This window comes from Alligator mississippiensis, chromosome 6 (assembly GCF_030867095.1).
Source record: "Alligator mississippiensis isolate rAllMis1 chromosome 6, rAllMis1, whole genome shotgun sequence".
Taxonomy (NCBI): Eukaryota; Metazoa; Chordata; order Crocodylia; family Alligatoridae; genus Alligator; species Alligator mississippiensis.
This window is the reverse complement of record NC_081829.1, coordinates 22,453,280-22,472,720: the sequence shown is the minus strand read 5'-3', so window position 1 is coordinate 22,472,720 and position 19,441 is coordinate 22,453,280. Positions and strand designations below refer to the sequence as shown.

The following is a 19,441-nucleotide window of genomic DNA, read 5'->3' as shown; positions in this document are numbered from 1 at the left end:
CTACACATGCTCCCGACTGCACAGTAACCACTGGTACTGCGCAGTCCCGGTGTTGCATGTTTCATTACTGGGTCTACTGTGCAGTAGCAATGAGCTACTGTGCAGTAGAGGCGGTCTCATGGTTTGTGCCTGCTGATGCTTCATTGCCATAGTGTCTTGTGCAGATGTGCCTACAAACAGACAATCAGGGACAAATGCAGTGCCAAAGGACAATGAAAAAGTAACTTGGGCCAGGTACAGAAGTTACATTTATTGTGCAGTAAGTGCATAAAAAGTGCTCTACAGCTGTAACCAAATAGATTGTCAGGGCACATAGAGTGCTGTAAAAATGGTGGATCCTGCTCTAAGATAATAACCCTGGATAGATGTGGTATCAGATTTCACTGTAAATTAGAGCACCAAAACAAGCATCTGTACCAAATCCCATTGCGACTCATGACAGGTCACATTCTACCGACATCCCATGGAGCATTGCGACTCATCTCATCTGTTCGAGTGCCAGCCTGGCCCCTCCCCTGGGCTCTCAGTGACCTGAGGTGGCAAAGGCTATTTCCAGCCCCTTCACCCCGACACACACAGGCCTTGTTGTCTCGGGCCAGCTATGAGCCACTGTCTGGTATTATTGCTCTGTGTGTGGATTCTATTTACCCTGCCTGGGCATTTGTAAAGAATGCAGCTTTCAAGTAGGTTCTGTGCCGTTTGCTGGACACCACATGCACACAGGGGTCTGTCCAAGATGTTCATCTTGTACAGTGTTGTTTTGAAGGGTCTGTACCCAGATCTCAGTCTGTTATGCTTGATCCACTCTTCTTTGTCAAAATTATGCCCAATGGGGGACTCGTTTGGTGTTGGTATAAAACTATAGGAATAGATTTCAGACTGGAGTACTCTGACCAATCAGTTAATTTCCATTAACCCCACTCTTTATCCTAATTTAGCGCAACAGCAAAGACCACAGAAGCTATCCTGCCAGGCTCTCCAGGGGCCCAGAAACCTAGCAGCAGGGGAGTGGTTAGGGTCTGTCTTTTTAGGTTACTTGGTTTAATGCCCTAAAGTGCAGAGAATACACTGGTATGCGTGTGTGTACGTTGTGGCCTTTTTGCACACATTAAGTATAGTGTCAAGCTGTTTAGTGTGACAACTTCTGGACTATACCGGAGCACAATAATCTTCTGGGGCATATGTCATTGCAAATGTGGTGGTTCTGAGACTTTGAAGTTGGCACACCATGTCGTGCTGGCTAAAAATCTTAAGGCAGCTACCTGTGTAGAGACTTTACTGTTGACCTACTAAATGTGACATTTATAGAAGAGGGAATGCTCCAATATGAGTCTTACATTGAGTGGGACCATAAATCTGGCTAATTGACAACTCGCCACCCCATCCGCTCTATGTCAATGAGCAATATACTTCGACCCTCATCAAGACGGAATCGAAGGAGGAGAAAGTAGAAGGATTGTGGGTTAAGTTACATGTGGGCAAGGAGAAAGGGATTTGGTGGTAGAGGTCTGCTACAGACCCCCACACCAAGGGGAAGAACTAGATTCGGGGCTCCTGAGGCAGCTCTCAGAGACCATAAAAACTAAGGAGGGCAGTAGTCATGGGGGACCTAAACTACCCAGACATCTGCTGGGAAACACAGACAGCAAAGTCCCACCGTTCACGCACGTTCCTATCCTGCGTACAAGACCTCCACCTGATGCAGGAGGTACACAGTCCCACTACGGGGAATGCCTTACTGGACCTGGTATTGGCAACGGGGGATGATATGGTAGGGGACCTACAGATTGGTAGTCACCTGGGGGACAGTGATCACCAAATAATATAATTCATCATAAGACGTCGAGTGGGTAAGGTAACTAGTAGGGTGAAAGTGCTAGACTTTAGGAAAGCTGATTTCAATAAACTCAGGCGATTAGTAAAGGACGCACTGCAGAGTAGGAGTTTTGAAGAGATGGGAGCCCAGGAAGGGTGGCTGTACCTTAAGGAAATGATCCTTCAGGCACAGAGGGAGACGATCCCGATGCGAGGAAAAAGAGGGAAAGGGGCCAGGAGGCTTCCTTGGCTGACCAGAGAAATCCAGGGCAGCCTGCGGACCAAAAGGGGAGCACATAAAAAGTGGAAACGGGGAGAGATTACCAAAGAGGAGTATACCTCCTCTGCTCGCACGTGTAGGGAGGCAGTTAGATGGGCCAAAGCTACCATGGAGCTGAGGATGGCATCCCAAGTAAAGGATAACAAGAAATTGTTCTTTAGATATATAGGGAGCAAAAGGAAGGCCCAGGGTGGAATAGGACCCCTACTAAATGGGCAGAAGCAATTGGTGATGGACAGGGGGGACAAGGCTGAACTCCTCAATGAGTTCTTTGCCTCAGTGTTCCTAAGTGAGGGGCAGGACGAGGCTCTCACTGGGATTGTAGAGAGGCAGCAGCAGAATGCCAGACTACCAAGCGTAGACTCTGAGATGGTGCAGGGTCACTTGGAGGAACTGGATGCCTTTAAGTTGGCAGGCCCGGATGAGCTTCATCCGAGGGTACTGAAGGCACTGGCTGACGGCATTGCAGAGCCACTGGCGGTAATATTTGAGCAGTTGTGGCGCACGGGCCAGGTCCCGGAGGATTGGAAAAGGACCAAAGTGGTCCCCATTTTCAAGAAGGGGAGGAAGAAGGACCCAGGCAACTATAGGGCAGTCAGTCTCACCTCCATCCTAGGCAAAGTCTTTGAAAAAATTATCAAGGCTCACATTTGCGAGAGCCCGGCTGGACAAATTATGCTGAGGGGAAACCAGCACGGGTTTGTAGCAGGTAGATCATGCCTGACCAATCTAGTCTCTTTTTATGACCAGGTTACAAAACACCTGGATGCAGGAGTAGGAGTTGATGTCGTATACTTAGACTTCAGGAAGGCCTTCGATACGGTATCCCACCCCATACTGGTGAACAAGTTAAGAGGCTGTGACTTGGATGACTACACAGTCCGGTGGGTGGCAAATTGGCTAGAGGGTTGCACCCAGAAAGTCGCAGTGGATGGGTCGGTATCGACCTGGAAGGGTGTGGGCAGTAGGGTCCCGCAGGGCTCGGTCCTTGGACCAATACTCTTCAATATCTTCATCAGTGACTTGGACGAGGGAGTGAAGTGTACTCTGTCCAAGTTTGCAGATGACACAAAACTGTGGGGAGAAGCAGACACGCCAGAGGGCAGGGAACAACTACAAGCAGACCTGGACAGGTTGGACAAGTGGGCAGAAAACAACAGGATGCAGTTCAACAAGGAGAAATGCAAAGTGCTGCACCTAGGGAGGAAAAATGTCCAGCACACCTACTGCCTAGGAAATGACCTGCTGGGTGGAACGGAAGTGGAAAGGGATCTTGGAGTCCTAGTGGACTCCAAGATGAACATGAGTCGGCAGTGTGACGAAGCCATCAGAAAAGCTAATGGCACTTTATCGTGCATCAGCAGATGCATGACGAACAGAACCAAGGAGGTGATACTTCCCCTCTATAGGGCGCTGGTCAGACCGCAGTTGGAGTACTGCGTGCAATTCTGGGCGCCGCACTTCAAGAGGGATGCGGATAACCTGGAGAGGGTCCAGAGAAGGGCCACTTGTATGGTTAAGGGCTTGCAGGCCAAGCCCTATGAGGAGAGACTGGGGCACCTGGACCTCTTCAGCCTCCACAAGAGAAGGTTGAGAGGCAACCTTGTGGCTGCCTATAAGTTTATCACGGGGGCACAGAAGGGAATTGGTGAGGTTTTATTCACCAAGGCACCCCTGGGGGTTACAAGAAATAATGGCCACAAGCTAGCAGAGAGCAGATTTAGACTAGACATTAGGAAGAACTTCTTCACAGTTCGAGTGGCCAAGGTCTGGAACAGGCTCCCAAGGGAGGTGGTGCTCTCCCCTACCCTGGGGGTCTTCAAGAGGAGGTTAGATAAGCATCTAGCTGGGGTCATCTGAACCCAGCACTCTTTCCTGCCTACGCAAGGGGTCGGACTCGATGATCTGTTGAGGTCCCTTCCGACCCTAACATCTATAAATCTATGAATCTATAAATCCCTCAATGTTGATTTGCTTTCCTGAGGGAGGCCAGCATGTTGCCATAGATCCACCTAATGCAAACCAGCACCCAAACACAGCCTGAAAGTCACTGAAAGCTTTTATTTTGAGCCACACAACAGAGGTGTAATTAACAGTTGCAGATGCAGGTTTTCACTGCCGCACCTCCAGGCACCATTTGACAGAGCACCTATATATAAATACCACTGCAGGTAAGGCACATCATTAATGGGAAAAATCCCCCCTGGCAACCCCTCCCCACCACACTCCCTCCCTCCCTCCTCTCCCAGAGAACCAGAGAAGACTTATCCCTCTGGGCCAGATGTTTGAGTTCCCAGCTCTCTTACCTTCCACAGAAGGGAGATTGAACCCAGGCATTCAGGTTTGCCCAGCTGGGAGGCAAAATGAAGCCATTCCACAGCATGTTCAGTGCCAGGCTGTGAGCAACTGAATGGCTTCTGGCCCCTGGCAGGAGACTCACTGTAGGTCCCTTGGTGTCTCCTTTGTCTGCAGACTCCATATTTGTGTATGGGAGGCCCAGTCATGGACCTTGAAATGCTGGATCCAGGCTTGTTGCCCAGGCACCTGCAGAGCTCTGGAGACCCATGCATAGACAGTGCCAATGAAATGAGGACCAAATGGGACCCTCAATGTGGGGGTTGGCAACTGCTAGTACCCACACTATTGCAGCACCTGAAAAAGTTGTCTGGGTCCAGGAATGTGCTGCAAAGGTTTAAGAATAAAGTCTATAAATGGACACCCACTGTCTGAGGGAGGCTGCCCATGGTCTATGGCACAGAGAGAGGGTCAGTGCCAGGATAAGGAGTTTTTGCATAGGGTTAAAGACTGATTGGGATCCAGCTATAACACTCCTGAGTAGCATCTGCACCACCTCCCATGGAGATACTGTAGCTCTCCCAGGCCAGAGTGATAGGGCAGGCTGCTGCCCACCCGCTCCAGCACTGAGAGTCCCACTCCAGTGCTCCTTCCCTGGGGTGACAGGAACAGCGGTCTCATGGAGGCCAGCTCTGGATGGCAGCCAAGGGGGAATGCTGCACACCACACACTGAGAGATGCTGGGGGACAGGGGTGCCTTAGAACAGGAGATATAGTGCACGGGAGCTTATGACTCGTGGTCCATAGACCAGGTAGTGGTTCTGGAGGGGCCCACTCCAGGAAGCAGCAGTGTGGGAAGGGACAGAGACCAGGCTGCCTGAGACCCAATGCTAGGACTGGCAGTGACTCAGCCCACCTTCCAGGGCTAACTTGCTACCCCCAGCCCCTGGCAGTCGCTGACACATGGGGCCCCATAGAGGTTCCAGGCCAGTACCAGGAGGGTGTGGGAGAGCTCAGAATGGGGTTGGGGAGTGAGGCCCAACAGTCTGCCAGGCCACTCCAGGCCTGGGTCCTGCTGTGGAGGAATGGCACAGCCTCTGTGAGGATAGGCAGCCCCAGGGGCTCAGGTCCAAGTTCCAGAGTGGGCAATGTCTCACAGTTTCTTTATTATGTACACAAAAAGTTTGGCAGCTGCAACATTTAATGAAACCAAGGAACAGAAGTTTCATGCACAGCATTCCTCCTTCCACCCCAAGGTTTCGTGATTGTTAAGTTGAGCCCCCATGACTTTCCACCCACCTTCCCTCCTCAATATCATAACTGCCCGGCACAGCCAGGGTCTTTCCCCATGCTCTCTGTGTTAAGCAAGAAGAAGGCTCCAAGTTCTGGAGAGAGCAATGTTCCACAGTTTTTGTTTAATAAACACATTCAACGTTTAGCAGCTTCAACATTTGATTAAAATGAGGCAAGTCTCTTCTTTGGGCCACATTCCCTTGCAGGACTGGTATGTGCCCCTGGGGCTGGGGGTTCGGGAGGGAGAGAGGAAGGGGGATGATGTCCAGCCAACCTGGGTTGTGGGCAGTGGTTTCTGACCCAAGACCAGAGAAGCCTAGGGCTGAAGACCCATGGCCCGGTGCCAGGGCAGGGGCACTCAAAGCTCTTTGGTCATACGTGTTTGAGAAGAGCTCCCGCTCCACACAAGTAAGGAGGTACTCAGCCAGGGCTTCACAGTTCTGGACAGCCTGCTGCTGTATGGGGCCTGGGCTACCAACGTCAGTGGGCGACACGGGGGGGAAATACAGGCACCCAGAATACACACACACATGCGTGCGTGCACAACCAGAACCCAGGCATCCCAGGGACACACACACACAGAACCAGGTGTCCTGGACATGCATGTGTACACACACACATACTTGGCGAAGGGTTCACTGGGTGGCCATTTGTGGGACAGCTGGCTGGTGACTCATGGCCATGAGGGTGCATGCCATAAAGGCACTGCCACACCAGGTAGCTGTGATGTCTCTGCCAGCCAACCAGGGGTGGTTCTGCCTTTTGGCTCTGCTCAGCAGTCTTTGGCAGCGTGGGGAGCCCACGGGACATGCTGGGTGGCATGTGAAAGCTCCACTACCAGCTGGGCTTGGACTGTGCAGGCAGGCTCTGAGTCCCACCCCCAAGGTTAACATGTGTTCTTCTTGCTCTGGCCTTAACCTTGGGTGTTAGAGTAAAGCTTAAAAGTTAGAGCACTTCTGGCTGGGGCTTCTTGAACACCTGTACTTAGCTTTGAATAACTTCCCAGCCTGGCACATAGGGGACAGTGCCTGCCTGTGACCTGTCTCCTATAGAAGGCATGATTTAAATGTAGGTATAGAGCAATGACTCGGCTCATGATGAGATGTTGCACAGAGAACAATCCCCAGACACAGTTCACATGTAGATGACACACACAGAGGGCCTGAAGAATAAGCCTGTTAGTGTTTATTCATATGGTGTAAACTCCACACATCCTTCAATGTGACAAACAGAGGAATCCAAATTAATGGAAAACAAGCCTGCTGAAGAATACTGCTGAGCTGTTTGATGCATAAACACTTATATACTTTATAGCTTCCTTACACTTTTTTTGCATTGTTTACAGGAGCATACTGCCATGTAATCCTAGCCACGCAAGACTATGCCTTCTTTCTCAGTGTCTATAGTTAATTTTTGTGTAACAGCCAAATACTGCTGTCTGACTTGCTGCATGCATGGCAGCAACACACCACTGCATCAGGCTGGTTAAACTCCTGTTTCTCAGAGGACACTTGAGTGCTCTGGGCAGCAGCAGCAGGTGGGGAGAGCAGCAGCTTCTGAGCCACCAATGGCAGTAGCAGTAACATCCTGTCCCCACACCTCCCCAGTGTCAGTGCCTAGGTCTGCCCCACCTTCATTATGCTATTGCTAGTGCAATTTTTCTTTTCTGTGCTGTATCTTTGCTTTTCCTTTGTAACTTTGCCAAGAGCTTTTCAGTAATATGCAATTCATTTTTATTTTCTTATTTTCTCTACTGCATATTCACCTTGTATGTACTATAGAATTAATGTTTTGGGCAAAATTCTTCTCTCAGTTACACACTTTTACATCTGGAGTAGTAACAGTATTAGTAGCATTATATTAGCACCTGTGAGATTTGCACTGATATAAACGAGAGAACTATTTGTCCTAGTAGGATAAATTTGTACTGTTAAATCTTGTAAGTCCCTTTACATCACCTAGATTGCATTAAATGTAAAAACAAGCTTAATTTGGCCCTGTACAAACCTTCACTGAAAGAATGTTAAGGATGTTGTGTTAAATGCTTTTAAGTTAGGAAATATAAAAGCCAAGCCTGCCTTTGCAATCTGTACTCTGCCCTCTTGTGTGCATGCATTAGACACAGTCTTCAAGTGTATGGCTGCATGCTTTATCACACATGATACAACCAAAATCATATCTATTTCTCTATGACCTTAGAGAGACATATAATATTTCAATGTACTGAGCACTGTTCTATTTATGCCACACAGAGTCCTCAGAATTCTCTTATTTGATTGATAAGGATGATATATACTGTCATTAGACAGGATGCTACAGATGAAGTATAGCAGCCAGAGTTATAGTGAAAAAAAATCTGTAGGTACATTCTAAGTTTCAGAGTTTAATTACACCAATGACACTCTAATCAGTGAAGTTTCATTAATACAGCTTGTTGAAAAGATTCCAGCCTAGATCGCTCAGAAATATTTGCAGGAGAATCTTGAATGGAGAAAAAAAGATCTAGCTCTACTTTTCCTAGATCACTGGTCTGAAAACTCTTGGGTCTGACAGAGGAGAAAAGACTGTTGACCAGCTGTCTCTTACTCCAATTTTTGTATGGAAAACAAATAAGGCAAAAAGAAAATAAATCTCCTTTCCATACTGAGCTTTCAAAGAATGGGCAGAAGGATTTTTCTCTTTGCTATTATGAGAACCTAATAGCTCCACATTGTTGGGATAAGGTGTATAGCTGTGACATCATTTTAAATGTCCTACTGACCAATCAAAGTGCAATCTGGACAATGGCAGTGCCCAGCCAGAATTCTGTCCTGTGCTTATTCTGACACAGGGCTAAAACATGCTCATCTTACTCACCTTCATTGAAGGCGCTTCATTGAAAATAATAGGCCATTTCTCTGAACAAGGTGGAGTGGACTTGGCCCCATGATATTATGGTAAGCTCTTGAATTGTATTTTCTCTCTACACAATAATGTCTGGTGAGCAGGTGCTGTTCCCAGCCTGCTCTCAGTATGGAGTGTATATCCTCTCTTTGTAGTATCAAGCCTCATCCCTTTCCTGCAGTTTGGCTTTATTAACATAGAAATTAACAATAATACACCATAAAGTTCAGCTGGAACCTTCTCCCCAGCCTTTGCTGCTCCTGGTGTTCTTCTCTCAGGACTACTTAGCCCTTACCCTAGATCCTCTCTAGAGAGTCACTCTCACTTCCTTTGTATCTGGGTAATAAGCCACCTGCCTCAATGGATCAGCAAAGCTCAGTTTACTTTTTTCTAGTAGAATCAACACCTGCTATCAGGATGAGGTATTTCATACAAACATTCTTTAGCCTGTCACATAATTTTTTTAGTCTTATTTTGCTATTTCAAAATAGAAAAGAAAATATCCTGATGCAGGGAATTACCTGGATGACATAGAAGATGCCTACCCCTTGCTTTCTAATCTGGGGATTTATTTGGGTCAAACTCCAGGTGCCCACTTTGATTATTATAGCTAATGTAATTAAAAGAGAAATACAAAACTATCAGTGTAAACACAAATCTCCAGAGGTCTCTGTTGCAATACTTATGCAAATGAAAGTCAAGAGAGGTTTTATAGACTTTTCAAAATATTTTTTTATTTGTTTTTCAACAATACTTTTCTTGGTCATGTTTATTTCTGTGTATAAAATACAGGCAACATTTTCCAAAATCAGGTATTACAGTCCAATGTCTAAACAAGCAATGTAATTTTAAGATCATTCAGCACTTTCAGAAGCCAGGTGCATGAGTAGAAGGTGAGAATGTTTAGCATCTCTGAAAATCAGACTACTTAGGGCCCAGTTATGGAAACAGAGGCCTAGCATTAAAGACTAAGTTTTAAAATATCAGCATAAATGACTTCTCCCTCTAAGTACCAGATATTTCAAATAGAAAAGCTAGTATAAATTCTAATACAATTGGTGTAGATTCTCAAGGTCTGATCCTTTCAGTGTGTAGTCAGATGAATAATTCCACTAAAGTCAGTAGAACAATATCCAACTCTTGATCACTAATGTGAGAAAAAAATGCCAGATCTGGCCCTACCATGTCCCAGTTCTTCCAATATGTAACCTTGAATTCCACCAATCTTAAATTCCTAATTGCTCAGGCATAGTTTATGCTATAAAAAGCAAAGGGAACTCTTAGAAATATGTCTGAAGCAAGCAATGACAGTCATTATATTCTACCCATCCACCCTTAAGTACAAAAGAGAGGAAATGAATAGGAAGCTGGTCAAAATGGCAACAAATTGGCTAGAGTCAGAGGAGCCAATGAAGCACTAGCTAAAGGAGGTATGATCAATGATAAAGATACTTACAGGATCAATTCCTTGCTCTGCTTCAGACTCCCTGTGTGACCTTAGGCAAGTCATCTAGCCTCTCTATACCACCATTTCATTTGTGAAATGGGGCTAATAGCACTGCCCCCATTGCACAAGGTGGTTGTGCAGGTAAGAGTGGTTGAGACTGTGAAATGCTCATATTCTATAATGATGAAGGATACAGTAGTACAGGGATGGATAAACCTGATGCTTTATTGATGCCAAGGAAGCCATTCTTCATAAATGCTGTGCAGGGAGCAGAGCTGGGTAGGGTGGGAGCAGAGCCAGGAGAGAAATGTGTTCTGTATGTTATCATTCCCAGCAAGCCCACAAGGTCATACATACATACCCTATAGAATCTTGATCTGTGCTGCCCAGGTCACTCAAAGGGGCTTGATGATGTGGAACCAGGCAGGAAATTGGAAAAGGCAGTGCTCTAGATCGGTGGTGTTCAACCCATTGCATGAATGCCACAAGTGGCGTGGGCAGCCAGTGTTTGGTATACAAGCCCCAGATGCCAAATTAAAGGGAGCATCAGCAATGAGAGTAAGGACAGCATTCAGGAAGGGGGCAGGAGTCAAGGATCAGTGCTAGCTCATGAGAGTTTGAAGTTTGAAGTATGCATTAGCCCCACAGGAATGGGAACAGGTGCTACTGAATTCAGTGTTGCCATGTCCTGGTTGTGACCAGATTCAGTGGCACAGGGCAAGAGCTGAGTGATTATCAGTGGCACTATCTCCTACTTTGGACTTAATTTGTCATACACTTGCCAAAAATATTGGCCACCACCACTGTAGATGAGTATAACCTCATGTATGTGATTGTCCTTACTACAAATGGGTCAGCACCTATAGACACCACAGTTCTCCACACATCTCAGAACATTAGGATAAGTGAACTATTCCCTCACCATTCCTTGGTGCATCTAAGAAGCAATGGAAGGCCATGATCTCTGACTAGTCCACTGAGGGACAAACTTAGCCACTTCAGATATAGGGTCCTCAGGTGCTACCAGGGCTCTCTGACTGCCTTTAGTGTAAAGGAGTGAAAATCTGCTTGAAGAAGGGATATGGTCCTGGACTTAGAGCAGAAAATTTCCTCTCATCTTTTGCATGTGTTTTTTAGCTGTAAATAATAAACTTTTCACCCCAGATAGCACTCCTCAAATTAGAAAAATGTATCTAATCCCCATGAGAGAAAGCAAAGGTTACTATCCTAGTAAGGAAGGCCAAGAACTTAAATGGTTATATTACCAGGGCACACTGGCTTTGTACATTTTATAGCTGCTACAGTTTGTCTCAGTAACATACTGCCTGGCCTAATTGCTGCTTTCCAAGGTCTGCTTCCAATTTGCAAACACTCTTATTAGTCCATGGTACATTATAATTTACCTGAGCACCCAAATTCTGAACACTTCATTTGGAAGAGGTGGGCTAAAGCAAGTGGAGAAGTTATATGTGAACAGAGAATTTGGTTTCTTGATATTTTCTTGGATCTAAATCTGAACAATGAAGCAGTAATGGGATAACAAAGAGATCCATATTTACTACCAGTGAGTAATTCTTACCTAAGCAAAATCTCCTTTGAGGTAACCAGAACTTTCACTTAGAGACTGAGTGAAGACTGAAGCCTTATAAAATCAGACTAGAAATAATGCTAATAAACTATCAAGAATGTTTATATTATAAACATGTGTTATCCTTAGTCTCTGATTACTGCAGAAAGGAAACCACGGGAAGTTTTCTTTGCTGGAGAACCGTGTAGTATTTTCCACGGGAAATATATTTAAATAAAAGCTTTTGAAATATGGCATCCTCAGGGTTTTAGCTTTAAATAATCATTTCAGTCATAATAAAAAACCCTCTAATGTCTCCTGCAGCTTTGATTTTGAACACGTCACATTCTTCATTAAAGCAATCACTGTTAAAACAGAGGGACATAAAGCAACATAGGATTTATTCCTTCATTAAACTGATGATCCGTATATGAAGCCAATTAACATTATGAGTCTGGTGAACATCAAGTGTAAAGAGGTTACAGAAAATTAAAAGCAGTCACCTTGGTCTTTAGATAAAGAAAGAACACTTTTACATTATAAATTATAAGAGTGTCCAAGCGGGACAAATCGGCAAATTTGGTTAATTGGAAAATACATTTTACTGCACATGAATTAAGGTAAAATAACCTTTTAGCTGCTAGCTCTTTTTGTGCTCAGGTACTGAGCAGCATTCAGAAAGCAAGTGTTTGTGGCAGCCAGAGACAAGGACTCGCTTCCAACTTTGATCACTCCGACTTGCTGGAGTTCTGCAAACAAGCAGCGAGACTTCAAGCTCTCGGGGGAAATGTTTTTGTCCCAGGTGGTTCTGTTCAGTCGGTTCAATCAGCCTCGAGGTGTTGTTGTAAAGATTAAATCTATCACGGGGCAACTTGAGACGACAATGCTGCGTGTGCCCGTGCCTATGGGGATGCCCAGGACATTGCCTTAAGAACCGCACACAAGCTACACAAGAAAAGGCAGCCCACGACCGCGTGATTGAAAGAAAGCAGTTTGGCTAAAACAGGCAAACACGAACGCACGAGTCTCCGCGCCGGTTCGCACGTGTGTGCGCGCGGGTGCGTGCAGCTCAGTGACTTCCCTAACAAGGAGGAGCGCTGCGGGGTTTCAGCTCAGCCAGGCAGGTAGCTTCATTCCTAGGGATTTTCAGCTGAACGATGGCCTTTGATGTCGGTGGACTGTGGCCAGCCCCGAAATTGGAGTGGCCATACGCTCCCCTACTGCGAAGCAACTCCCTGCCTATACTCCGCGCACCAGCTGCGGACGGAAACGTCCAGTCTGTGATGCCAAGTTACTGAGACCTACAGAAAAACCTTCGCAAGGGCTCTCCCGGACAGGCAGTGAGAGCATGTGAACAGGGAGAAGGCAGGGGTGGGGTGGGGGGCGCGGGGCAGCAGAGCAGAGGCACTGTCCCAGGTGCTGAATAAATCGTTCCAATTACGTCTACTTTATGACTTTGACCACTGGAGAAAAAGACTCCAATCGGATAACTTTTAATTAAGCCAACTCTACATTTTGTGCATTAAAATTAAACAGGCACCGAACAGGCCAGGGCCGGGGGGAGGGGGGGAGGAGAGTTATATATTGCTTCGTTATCTCCTTGTTTTGCAGCTGCTGCTGCTGCTTGGAGAAAATTCAGGCTCTCCCGGTCAGGCAAGGGGGACCGTAGTGAGAGATCCTTCGGTTCCTATTGTAAAAGGAAAGACAACTTGGAGCACTTACCCTTGCTCCATTTGAGCCTCTCTCGCCTTCTGGAATACGCTGAACTTGCAGACTTAAACTGCTGGGGAAAGTGAGTCTTGGAGCCAAAAGAACAGAGCATCCCTTGACAAGAGCAAGGCCTGAGAGCGCCATAATGAAGTTATTATTATTTTATTAGGGGATCTTATGACAAAACACTCTCTCCCTCTCTCTCTCTCTCTCCCACGTCAGAGAGAAAGGAAAAAACACATCTGTCTCCTTGCAAAGGGACTTAGAGTGCTAGCTTTGCTGTTGGATTTTAGAACCGTGGATATAGGAGCCGATTCAGATTTTACCTCTGGGTTTTGTTCTCCTCTCCTTTCCTCTTCCTTTTCCTTTTATTTTGAGGGCTAACCGGACCAGATCCTGCGCTGCTATTTTGAGAAGGCCTGAGCGAGAACACTGCAGGAGTTGCTCTCTCATGGTCCCGTAAAGCCAGCTCAAATTCATAGTTCAATTTCCTGTAGATTTGCCTGGATGGTAAGTCAATAACAGTATCTGTTGTCACAGAGTGAGCCCCTGAAAGCTTTAGATAACACAAGTACTGAAGGCTTTTGAATATATCGTGATTGAGATAAGTAGGTAGGTAGGTATGTGTTTTCAGCTCTTTGGGTCCCACGTCCAGTTAATTTCAGTCCTGCTTTACACGTACCAGTTTACAAGTCTGAAACAGACTCTTAGTGTGGGTGTGCATTAGAGAAATTTCCAAATCTATGCGTAGTTTGAAACACAGATATGTCAGACACGTTTTCAAAGGCGTATTACTGCTTATTTGATGAGATCATATTTGTGAAATAATTACTTAAAGACATCTTTTAAAACTTCTCTCTATTTCTGCATCTGCACCATTTGTTCCCATCTCCTTTGCTTTGTTTTAAACATGCACCTTTCAGCTCCCACCATGTCTCAGGATGCCTGTGTAGGTTTGCTCTCCCTTACTGTTGTTCCTGCACAGAACATTACAATGTTTATAAAATATTAAATTTGTGTAGTCTGCCCGAGAAGCAATTGTTCCAAAATAAAATCAGCAGTCTAGACGAAACATAGACACCAGAACTTATCAACAGTTGTCTGACTTACATCTTCTGATGCATCTTGAGTGGGTCATAATACCAACTTTATTTTCAGTGGTGCATAAATTAATTACACGCATTTAATAACCAAAATATCATTATATTCCCCCTTTAATATCATAAAGGCTTTACGCCAGGGAAGCACTTAATGTGCAGGGGGCCATAACAGGCTATTATCCTTGTGTAATGCTATTACAGAACCAATTATGCGCCATTATACTTGCTTTTTTTGCAGTTTATGTGATTTGATCCAATCCCGCGTCCCTGACTTGAAAATTTCATCTGGGTACTTTAAAGTCTAATTTTCACCCGGGCTGAGGGAAGGGCCATCTCTCTCCGCTGAGCCTATGTCTCGGATGCATTTTAAAAGTAATTGCAAAGGGTCCCGCCGCATATCATTTGCAGACGGGAAGCGAGCATAAATCCAGGGACCCCTTGCTGTGAACAAAATCAAACTTTGCTTTGGTACGATCGCTTGGAAAGACAAGACGCGTGCAAAGCGGCCCCCCAAAAACCCATCCAGCGGGCAATTAACAGGCGCTTTGTCAGACTCTACATCCAGGAGAAGATGCTGTGGGATCGTGCCAGGCAAAAGCACTAACCCTCCCCCCCGCTAGCACCACTCCCATCAATAAGGTGGCAACCCAAAGGGGACGCGCGCGGGGTCTGGGGAGCGCTGTGGAACAGAAATGCTTATAAAATAATGGGATTTTTTTGTTCACATTCCTGATGTTTGCTGAGAAATGACGTTTTTTTTTCTCTCCTCCACACACCACGTGGGCCATTTGTAGGGCCCAATAGACCTATCCAAGTTACTCACTGTAGACAGCGCTGGAAATAATCAGATTAAGGCCAATTATGCGTGAGATTATAAAGGCAAGTGCTGAGAGGCAGAGCATGCTGTAGACAGATATAAAGACATCTGGCCACTTCCAGAACTCCACAGAGCCCTTCTGTCTCTGCAGCCAAGAGCTCGCAGCATCTTATTCCAGTCCAAAACCCCACAAATCGTACTGGGGATTTTTACTTCTCTTCGTTTTAGGTATGGAATTATTACTATTATCATCATCACCATCATCATGATCACCATCATCATTATCATTATTCTAATTATTATCTTTATTGCCGTCGTCGTTGTTACCGTAGTTATTGTTATTATTCATGTTCTGGATGTTTGATGTTGTTGTACATACATTTTAAGTTGTTTACTTAAAAGGAAACTATCCAAATTGAACCCTGCCTTCAGTGTATTGAACCATTTGAAAATGAACACTGAATTTTTTTTTAGATCAATGAAATCTTTTGCTAACATTTACTATAGTCTGACTAGTTTAGACAAGGAAATAACTTGTAACAAATTAGTCTATTCGTAGCCCTTGGTATTTCTTGTTTATGGAACTGGTTGATGTGGGAGTGAATATATGCGATAGATAGATAGATAGATAGATAGATAGATAGATAGATAGATAGATAGATAGATAGATAGATAGATAGATAGATAGATAGATAGATAGATAGATAGGCTGTCGGTCTGTCCGACCATATCAAAACATTTTTAAAAAAAACTTTAGTTGATCCTGGATACCAACAATGGACCTTTGTACCTTCAGCTCTCCAGACCAGCATGCACAGTATTACAGACTTCTTTTTGGATCTACTGTATTTTGAATTAGGATCTGGCATGATCCAGGTTTTCATAGCTGCTTCATTGAATTGCCTGCCCGTTATTAATGATTTGCCTGTCTTCAGGGTGTCGGATGAGACGTCGCTGCTGGGCTTTGTAGTGGTTCAGTGGAAGTGGCTGGGGGGGAGTTGGATGTTTCGGTCAGGATCCCTCCCTGTGTCTCTCCGGGAAGGCTGACTGGTTCGCGGTTTGCTCCGCAGCTCTGGACGGCAGCGGTGACTCTGGGCGATGTTCTATTTCCACTGCCCCCCGCAGCTAGAGGGTGAGTGTTGTCGCACAAATACGTGTAAGTACAAGAGCCTAACTTTGGGTTGGGGAGCCGGGGATTGGTGCCTGGCCCATTCAGTGGGCTGACACTCCTCGGAGCCTCGCCAGTCCTGCCGTTTCTTTCTTGTTTGTTAATTTTTTTAATCGGAAACCAACAGAAACAGTTTATCCTTTCTTTGTGTTTTTCTTTCCAAAGAGGAAACGTAACATTGTTTCTTGGTGCTTCCTCCTGTCACAGGATGGTGGGAGGGAAGGAAGGGCTGAGGTTAGCGCCTCTCTCTCTGTGTCTCTCTCTTTAATTTGATTTGCGTTGGAAGTGCCTTGGTTGTGTTTTTTCCCAGTGACATTTTGCCACCTGCCTCCCTTCTGTGGATAGAGAGCCCACAGATCAGCCCCAGGCTAGGCAGGAAATGCTTTCTTTCCCTCCCAGCACAGATGTTGGTGTCATGGCTATAATCGGGACACTTTCAGGCCGCGGCCACGCCTCCTCCCTCCAGCAAGGGGCTGCATAAATCTTTAATGCTGTTTTACAAACATTCTGCGGCATGATTAGAAAGGAGAGGGCGTGGGGGGGGGCACTTATTTTCTTTTTTATAGCCATTGCCTTTCCACTGTAAATCCACCTGGATTTACTCATTCAGCTCTGCCGGGGCTAAGAGGTCTGATCAGGGCTTGCGGAGGGGCACCGGACTCATTTAAAGTGAATTTCAAGACGCGAAAACCCGAGCGGGGTTTACTCTCTTTGTGCTGCGTGTGTACGTGTTCACTGCGGTTAAATAACAAGTGCAGAAGTCCCCGAACAGCTGCCACATTTCCACCCAGCGCAGGGGATTTATTTCCTTACAACTAGTTACAGACCCGGCCTCCACTAGATGCCCGATGGTAGCGGACAGGCCAGGCCTCCTCTCGGCGCCTCGGCTGGGACCGCCCGGGCCTCTGGCTGAGCCCGGCTTTGTACCCGAACCGTGACATGCACTTCAATGGCAGGGCGTTTTCCAGACCTCCAGTTCCTGTTCGTGCGCTTTCTTCTCCACGAGCAAACGCGCTGCACTCACCCATCGCCTTTCAAAAACGCAGTGATCACAAAGAGAGATGTGCCCGCAGCCCACCCGGCAAGCGCCTTGCTTGAAAGCGCCGCTTACCTGCTGGAAGTTGTTTTCACTGCGGATCAAGAAGCCAAAGGTTTGACACCGGGGCTCGTGCGGAGCCTCAGGGCCCTGCGTTGAAAGCTGCTCCAGCCTTTCCATTGCAGACCTCAGAGCCCCACGCACTCGCCCTGACCTAGCTGGCAGGAAGCGTGAGACCGGCAGCAATAGTTCTCCAAAGTTGGGAAGGCTGCTCCAGGGTCCAGCACCCGAGCAGGCGGGTTGCAAAAAATAAGAATGATCATCGATTACTGAGTAACTCCGGAGGGCAGGGCGAGGAGCAGCGGGGCTGAGGTCTGGAAGGAGGAAATCCATACGCATCTCGGGCCCGCAAAGTAAAAAAAAAAAAAAAGAAAGAAAAAAGAAAAACTTCCCTCAATAGCTATTTTCTGACACTCTGTTCAGTAGGGATCTGACATGACGCCCAAGTTTATTAATCCGAACCGCTGGGTTTTTATTTTATGTTCCCAGCAGAGCCTCTCTCAGGGCATCCCCAGAGGGTCACTACCCACTTTCTGCAAATATATAAAGACGCAGTTATTCTTATTTTCAGAATAAAGCCACATGCCTCCCCCCACTGCCAAAAATAAATAAATAAATAAATAAATAAATAAATAAATCTGCATGCCCATGACAATTGCCAAGGGCGATTACAGCTCCTTAGCAATTAATACTTGTGCCACATCATACAGAGCAGGGAGCCCCGAGTGCGCGTCAAATCCGGGTATTCAATATACAGGAAACCGCGTGTGCTTTATCGTGCCCCACGCCCGGGCACTCAGCTCGAGTATTTTCAAAGCTGTGTAGGAGTCCTGGGCCGAGCTCTCTCGGGTGTACCGCAGGTGAGCATTAATCACGGCGTACCCCCACTTAGGACATGGGATATCTGAACAACTAACTCCTGTTTATTTCCCTTTTTTGCCACTGGCAAGACGTGATGCTAGTTCCGGGGCCGTAAAGCCGAAAGAGTATATTCAAAGTTAAGGCACCTGATGTAGCTTTAATCTAGACTTGGTCAAAGGCAACGTCCTCCACTGCCCCGTCTCCTCCGCGCGTCCCCGGCTCAGGTCCAAGGCAGGGGAGGGCGGTGCAGCACCGTCGCTTCCCTGCGCTCCCAGGGCAGGCCGAGGGGGATGCTGCCCTGAGACCGGCGTCCTGCAGCCAGGAGGGGAAAGGGGCCACTTTTTCTTCAAGCGCTTTCAGAGTGTCTGTAGTTTTTAAACTGCTGGGATTTTTTTTCACTAATTTTTACTTGGAGTGGGGACAGGGAGGGACTTCCAGACGTGGATCGTGCGCCCAGCGTGCCAGGCACTGTACAAACACATAATCCTATTTCCAGGACCAGCAGTACGGCATCTCACTTGCAGGGTGAAAGGGAACCAGGGCAAATATCAGAATATTCGCTCAGCTGTTACCTGGAGGTGTAGATACAGGCGTGCTGAAGTCGCGTATAAGACGGTTTACTGTTTGAAAAAAGAGGATGCAAGGTGTGCGGCTTTTCAATTGCTGGTATACTTTTATAAAAACAAAAAAACCTCGCAGATGCATTTTTACAAGGCAAATCTGCAGTCGGTTCATCTTTTATCTTACTTTTCACATATCGGTGGGCGGAACATTGTTCCGAGCCCCCGAGCGTGCATGCAAGCGTTTCATCTTTTCCAAAGACACGTCCCCGCATCACAGAAACCCCCTGTGCTCTACGCGGTGAAATGTTCAGATCCTACTAAAAACTTTGGCTTCTGATTATATTCGAGATGTGGAAAATGCCACGTGTGGGAGATGGAGCGGGCAGGACTTTTCAGTTCATTACCACGCGTTTGGTAGCGTTTGCACACCTCATAATTGCTCCTAAGGAAAGTGGTGCTTGGGGAGAGCTGGTAAAAGCAGTGCAGTGGCAAACGTCCTACCTAGGTGAGTGCCCTAAATCACGCGCCAGCTATTTCTGTCCCCTT

At 46.5% G+C, this 19,441-nt stretch overlaps 1 protein-coding gene across 2 annotated transcripts in view; it reads left to right on the top strand.

The window, feature by feature from the left end:
* The first annotated feature begins 14,554 nt into the window (after positions 1-14,554).
* DRGX (dorsal root ganglia homeobox) overlaps positions 14,555-19,441 on the top strand; it is a 28,158-nt gene continuing 23,271 nt past the window's right edge. Inside the window, exons 1-2 of one of the 2 annotated variants that reach the window (XM_019499490.2) lie at positions 14,555-15,435; positions 16,143-16,339. In XM_019499490.2, coding sequence (XP_019355035.1) covers positions 16,306-16,339 — 34 coding nt within the window. In that variant the 5' untranslated portion in view covers positions 14,555-15,435; positions 16,143-16,305. The remainder of the gene's footprint in view (positions 15,436-16,142; positions 16,340-19,441) is intronic. The other variant, XM_006261593.3, reaches the window with a different exon arrangement.